Source organism: Lynx canadensis, chromosome A3 (assembly GCF_007474595.2).
Source record: "Lynx canadensis isolate LIC74 chromosome A3, mLynCan4.pri.v2, whole genome shotgun sequence".
Classification (NCBI taxonomy): Eukaryota; Metazoa; Chordata; class Mammalia; order Carnivora; family Felidae; genus Lynx; species Lynx canadensis.
In genome coordinates this window covers 33,491,416-33,498,388 of record NC_044305.1, presented here as the reverse complement: position 1 = coordinate 33,498,388, position 6,973 = coordinate 33,491,416, and the positions used below count along the sequence as shown (strand labels likewise).

The 6,973-nt window shown below is 38.6% G+C and overlaps 1 protein-coding gene across 1 annotated transcript in view; it reads left to right on the top strand.

Annotated features, from left to right (window-relative positions):
- Positions 1-5,768: 5,768 nt before the first annotated feature.
- Positions 5,769-6,973, top strand: part of HAO1 (hydroxyacid oxidase 1) — a 46,931-nt gene continuing 45,726 nt past the window's right edge. Inside the window, exon 1 of the mRNA XM_030310078.1 lies at positions 5,769-5,964. Within this exon, the coding sequence (XP_030165938.1) occupies positions 5,828-5,964 (137 nt within the window). The 5' untranslated portion in view covers positions 5,769-5,827. The remainder of the gene's footprint in view (positions 5,965-6,973) is intronic.

Sequence of the window (6,973 nt, the reverse complement as noted above, 5' to 3'; positions counted from 1 at the left end):
CCTGATTCAGTTTTGGTAGTCTATATGTTTCTAGGAATTTGTCCATTTCTTCCAGATTGCCCATTTTATTGGTATATAATTGCTCATAGTATTCTCATATCATTGTTTGTATTTCTGCTGTGTTGGTTGTGATCTCTCCTCTTTCATTCTTGATTTTATTTATTTGGGTCCTTACCTTTTTCTTTTTGATCAAACTGGCTAGGGGTTTATCAATTTTGTTAATTCTTTCAAAGGACCAGCTCCTGGATTCATTGATGTGTTCTACTGTTTTTTTTGGTTTCGATAGCATTGATTTCTGCTCTAATCTTTATTATTTCCTATCTTCTGCTTGTCTGGGGTTTTATTTGCTGTTCTTTTTCCCACTCTTTGAGACATAAGGTTAGGTTGTGTATCTGAGAACTTTCTTCCTTTTTTAGGAAGGCCTGGATTGCTATATACTTCTCTCTTATGACCGCCTTTGCTGCATCCCACAAATTTTGGGCTGTGGTGTTATCATTTTCATTGGCTTTCATGTACTTTTTAATTTCCTCTTTAATTTCTTGGTTACATTCTTTAGTAGGATGTTCTTTAGTCTCCAAGTATTTGTTATCTTTCCAAATTTTTTCTTGTGGTTGATTTCGAGTTTCATAGCGTTGTGGTCTGAAAATATGCACAGTATGATCATGATCTTTTTGTACTTGCTGAGGGCTGATTTGTGTCCCAGTATGTGATCTATTCTGGAGAACGTTCCATGTGCACTGGAGAAGAATGTGTATTCTGCTGCTTTAGGATGAAATGTTATGAATATATCTGTTAAGTACCTCCAGTCCAGTGTGTCATTCAACACCATTGTTTCCTTGTTGATTTTCTGTTTAGATGATCTGTCCATTGTTGTAAGTGGGGTGTTGAAATCCCCTACTATTATGGTATTATTATCAATGAGTGTCTTTATGTTTGTGGTTAATTAATTTACATATTTGGGTGCTTTCATGTTTAGAGCATAAATGTTTACAATTGTTAGGTCTTCTTGGTGGATAGACCCCTTAATTATGATATAATGCCCTTCTTCATCTCTTGTTACAGTCTTTATTTTAAAATCTAGATTTTCTGATATAAATATGGCTACTCTGGCTTTCTTTTGTGACTATTAACATGATAGATGGTTCTCCATGCCATTATTTTCAATCTGAGGGTGACTTCAGGTCTAAAATGGGTCTCTTGTAAACAGCATATAGAGGCATCTTGTTTTCTTATCCATTCTGTTACCCTGTGTCTTTTTATTGGAGTGTTCAGCTCGTTGATATTTAGAATGGGTACTGAAAGTTATGAATATATTGCCATTATGTCACCTGTAGAATTGGAGTTTCTGGTAGTGTTTTTTGGTTCTTTCTAGTCTTTGATGCTTTTGGATTTTTGGGGTTTTGGGGGTTTTGGGGTTTTTTTTTGTTTTTGCTTTTGTTTTTGTTTTTTCATCTTTTCTCCCCTCAGAGAGTCCCTCTTAAAATTTCTTGCAGGACTCGTTTAGTGGTCACAAAGTCCTTTAATTTTTGTTTGTCTGGGAAACTTTATCTCTCCTTCCATTTTAAATAACAGCTTTGCTGGATAAAGAATTCTGGGCAGCATATTTTTCTGATTCAGCACATTGAATATATCCTGCCATTCCTTTCTGGCCTGCCAAGTTTCTGTGGGTAAGTCTACTTCATACCTGATTTATCTTCCCTTGTAGGTTAAGGACTTCTTTTCCCTTGCTGCATTCATGATTCTTTCCTTGCCTGAGTATTTTGTGATTTTGACTATGATATGCCTTATTAATGGTCAGTTTTAGTTGAATCTAATGGGAATCATTTGTGCTGCCTAGATTTTGATGTCTGTGTGTTTCCCCAGATTAGGAAAGTTTTCTACTACGATTTGGTCACATAAATTTTCTACCATTTTTTCTCTCTCTTCATCTGGGACCCTTATGATTCTGATGTTGTTCCTTTTTAATGAGTCACTGAGTGCTCTAATTTTTATTTAATCTCTTTGCCTTATTCTCCCTCTTCTTTTCTGCTTCATTATTCTCCATAAGTTTGTCCTCTATATTGCTGATTTGCTGCTGTGCCTTATCCATCCTTGCCACTGTGGCATGCATTCGAGATTGCAGCTCAGTTATAGCAATTTTTATTTCATCCTGACTAGCTTTTACTTCTTTCATCTGTGCAGAAAGGGATTTTAATCTATTTTCAATCCCAGCTAGTATTCTTTTTATAGTGATTCTAAATTCAAGTTCAGACATCTGCTTATATCTGTGTTGATTACATCCCTGGCTGTCATTTCCTCCTGTTCTTTCTTTTGAGGTGAATTCTTTCATTTCATCATTTTGGAGGAATAAAAGGAATTAATAAGGTAAAAAAAAATAAAAACAACACAAAGAAATCAAATAAAGGGTACCAGATCCTAGGTGTGTTTTGGTCTGGTTGTTGAAAGAAGCTTGATAGATTAGAGAAAAAAGGGAAAGATAAGAAAGGAAATAAAAGATAAAAGAAAAAAGGGAAAAAAGGAAAATGTTTGAAAATTTGAAAAAATAGAATAAAATGAAATGATGAAAGTAAAATATAATTTTAAAAATTTACAAAAAAGTAAAAAATGTAGTAGAACAAAATTAAGGAAAAATCTTTTTAATAAAAATGGAAGATAATAGATTTTTCACTTTCTGTATTCAAGAATAAGAAAAGAAAAAGAAAAAAAATTGAATAAAAGGACCAGTGAACAGAATGAAGTACGATTGAAATTACATCTGTTTTCCCATAGATGTCAAGCTATGAAGCACTTTATAGTCCATAAACTAAGCAGGTGGAGAGACTTTGTCAGGAGCATTGTAGGCCCAGTTGGGTGGGGTTTAGTGCAATGGTTCCATTCTCCACTAGATGGTGCTGCTTAGCTTACTGGGGTGGATTGCTGGGGCACTTGCAGGCAAGTATGCGCATGCTCCGGAGGGGTGAAAATGGCATTACCCAGCTACCAAGCAGTGTTTCAGGGTTTATGGAAAATCACAGCACACATCTGGTGCCAGGTATCACCCTTGACATCCTTGTTCCAACACCAGCGAATGTGGTTGTTCCCTGGGGTGTGCTGGAACCTATGATTGTGGGGTGGCCACGCAGCCTCTACCAAATGTCCTCCCTGCAGGCGAACTGCCTCTCTCCGTATGGCCCAAGGACCACTTGGACCTCATTCTCTCCTCCTGTGGATTCACCCTTCCCACCAGAGCACCACCAGGTATGAGCTGTGGACTTTCAGACTTTGCACTCCCCCTGTTTATAGAGTCTTAATGGAATTTAAACCTCTACTTTCTCTTTTCTCTCTTTTTTTGTTCAGTCCTTGTAGCTGTTTCCACTTTTCCACTTTCTGCCCATCTGCTTTGGGTTGGGGGGTGCTTTTCCCATACTCTCCCCCACCCCCCACCCTGTCTCTGTTCTCTTTCTGCAAGCAAAAACAGCTCCCTGCCCTCTGCGGCTTCTCTTTCCCCCAGTTCACCTCTCCCCACTACATACCTGCCGAATTCTATGGTTCAGGTTGTGCAGATTGTTGTGTTAATCCTCAAATCAGTTTCCTAGGTGTGCAAGATGGTTTAGTGTTGATCTGGCTGCATTTCAGGGATGAGAGATGCAAAAAAAAAAAAAAAAAAAAAGCAAGGTGCTTACAGTTTTAACAATTATTAAAATTGTAATGAAAATGTATTTTAATCTGCAAAATATGAATTAATTCTTAGCAGAATTAAGATTCCTTAGTCAACTTTCTCAGTAACTTCAGTAACTATAAAATTGAGTTATGTTTTGTAGGACTCTCTTATCATATTAACAGATGTTTACATTCCAATAGCAATTAAAATTTTTTTTAATGTTTATTTTTGAGAGAGAGAGAGACAGAGCATAAGAGGGGAGGGATAGAGAGAGAGAGGGAAACACAGAATCTGAAACAGGCTCCAGGATCTGAGCTGTCAGCAAAGAGTCCAACGCAAGGTTCCAATTTGGGAGTAGCAAGATCATGACCTAGGCCAAAGACAGATGCTTAACCAACTGAGCCACCCAGGCATCCCGTTCCAATAACAATTTTAATGTCATTTTACCTATTGCCACACTGATGCAAAAAGTACTTTGGGAATGAACCTATGTTCAATTCAATGCCCAATCCTGACAGCTTAAAGCTTTTAATTACATTAAGGGGTAGGAAAGTGAGCCCACACGGTGGTTTAGCAACCAACTCATACTGTGGGCAACTGAAGGCTGCAACAGAGAATACACACAAAGGAGGGGTATTTATGGGTATTTATGTACCAGCTCCCTTGAGTCTTTGATTGAAGACTTGGTGGAGGGCTGTCCCTTAGAGCATTGACTCCGTAGCACTGTGGTATGACAAGTGGATAGAAAAGTAGGGTCCAAGTTGAAGAGAACATTCTTGTGCAGAGACAGGCAGTTGGAATGCAGCTGCTGAATGGCTGGTGAGCAGCTTAAATTGGAGACTCCTGGACTGAAACCCAGGTCTGACTGATGTCAAAGCCATTTTTTTTCTAATTCAAATCTTCCCCCAAGTATTCCATGATAGAGTGAAATTTTAGATGGAGACCACAAGGTCTTTGGAATGGCACCTCTCTACATATTCCCCAGAGTGAGACAAGACTCTTTAAAATTAGCTGTAGGGGTGCCTGGTGGCTCAGTTTATTGAGCATCCAGCTTTTGATTTTAGCTCGGTTGTAATCTCAAGGGTGATCTCAACGTTCATGGGATGAAGTCCCCTGTTGGGCTCTGTGCTGACAGTGTGGAGCCTGTTTGGGATTCTCTCTCTCCCTCTCTCTCTCTCTCTGCCCCTCCCCCACTCACACGTGCATACCCTTTCTCTCTCAAAAGAAATAAATAAACATTAAAGAATCAGCTGTCGGGGCGCCTGGGTGGCTCAGTCGGTTAAGCGTCCGACTTCGGCTCAGGTCACGATCTCGCGGTATGTGAGTTCGAGCCCCGCGTCGGGCTCTGTGCTGACTGCTCAGAGCCTGGAGCCTGTTTCAGATTCTGTGTCTCCCTCTCTCTCTGACCCTCCCCCGTTCATGCTCTGTCTCTCTCTGTCTCAAAAAAAAAAATAAACGTTAAAAAAAAAATTAAAAAAAAAAAAAAGAATCAGCTGTTAAATGTGGGCTTACTGTTCCTTGCTAAAGCCAAATTTTTGTAATCAGCTGAAATCGTATTACGTAGAGACCCTATTTTTACAGATCCTCCATTCTATAAGCTCTTTGTCACATGATATGTTCATGGTCCAAATGTGGAAGAAAACTGAGCCGGCAGCCCATTCTAGGTTCCAAGCAAAGTGCAAACATACATATCGTGTGAAAGAAGCAGCCTTAGTTAGAACTGAGCCAAGAGGGGTCATGCAAGTACTTCTCTATATCCTTCAGTTTTTTGTTTTTTTTTTTAATTTTTTTTTCAACGTTTATTCATTTTTGGGACAGAGAGAGACAGAGCATGAATGGGGGAGGGGCAGAGAGAGAGGGAGACACAGAATCGGAAACAGGCTCCAGGCTCTGAGCCGTCAGCCCAGAGCCTGACATATCCTTCAGTTTTGATATAACAGCTAATCCCCTTCTGCTCCTCCCCAGGCCCTCCTCATGGCTTAGATGTGGCTGTTCTTTGGCAGACAGCTGTTACATGAAATTGCAAAATCTAAGCACATATTTGCTCACTTAATGTAAGCAACAGAGAAATAAATCTGAACTTTGGAAAAAGTCTATTAATAATTAACAGATAGTGAAATTATCAAGATATAGAATGCTATGCAGGATAAAAAATCCCAAATCTTGGGTTTGGAATAAACTGTGAAAATGTTTACCCGGTTAGTTTGTATCAGTGATTATGAACAACATGCTAAATCAGTACTTCAGAAGTCTGTATATGACTATTACAGGTCTGGGGCAAATGATCAGGAAACATTGGCTGATAATGTTGCAGCATTTTCCAGGTAAGAAAATTTATTTATTTTTAGATCATGTTTTGCGTAATTACACAAAGACATTCTACCAAAATAAGACCTCAGGTTTTAATGTTGTTGATGTGAAATTATCCATCTAGATAGATGCTTAGTAGAGAAGGAACAATTCTTGGGGCTGTGAGAAATTTTGGGCTATCAAACTGTTTAAAAATATCCCAAGCCTGGGAATCTCAAACCATTGACTGAAAAAGCCAACCCTAATTGTCCTCACATGGAATTATGTGAATAATTAATTTGACTACGTATAAAAATAGTGATGCATTCTAAAGACTCTACTTTCTTTTTCTCTGAGTTGGACAGTGAGGGTCTATGAGCATGGTGTAGGAAGCGGTTAGCACTAGGTTCAAGATAGCCATCTTATCTGGTTGAACCAGATCGGATTGTTGCCTCAAATATTCCCATCCTGCTGGCTTTCCCTTATCATTCATTTTGATTATTGTTGTCTCAACTTTCACTTTAGATTTCAATTTGTCTATATAACATTAATCTTTCAACATTGCTGCTTCATCCATCATCCAAAGTGCTTCACCTACCTCTGTTTCCAAATTAGTTTTCCCTTGCCTTTCATATTTCAAAGCACAAGATGGTAGGTGTCACGGTTTATGTTTTCTGTTTGTAATAAAAACAATAAACAAAATAACTTTAAAGGAGTGTTTTTCTCTCAGCAGTTACAAAACGGTTTATTTGCTGGAGTAGGGGAGGAGAACCCTCCATACACTATACTCTCTCAAACTCATCCATCTTACATTATAGCCTTTAGTAAAGCTGGTGAATATTGTGGGTGTTCATTGATGGTGATAAATTAAAGAAAAAGGGTAGAAAATATCCAGAAGAAAGAATCTGCTTTCCTGCTTGGCTTCTTCTGTCTAGAGCAAAATCTGTCAAAAATCTTTTTTCTATGTGTAAATTAGGAAAAATGAGATGATTCTAACCAAGGTGGTCCCTGGCAAACAGCACCGATGTACTCTCAGGAGTCTGA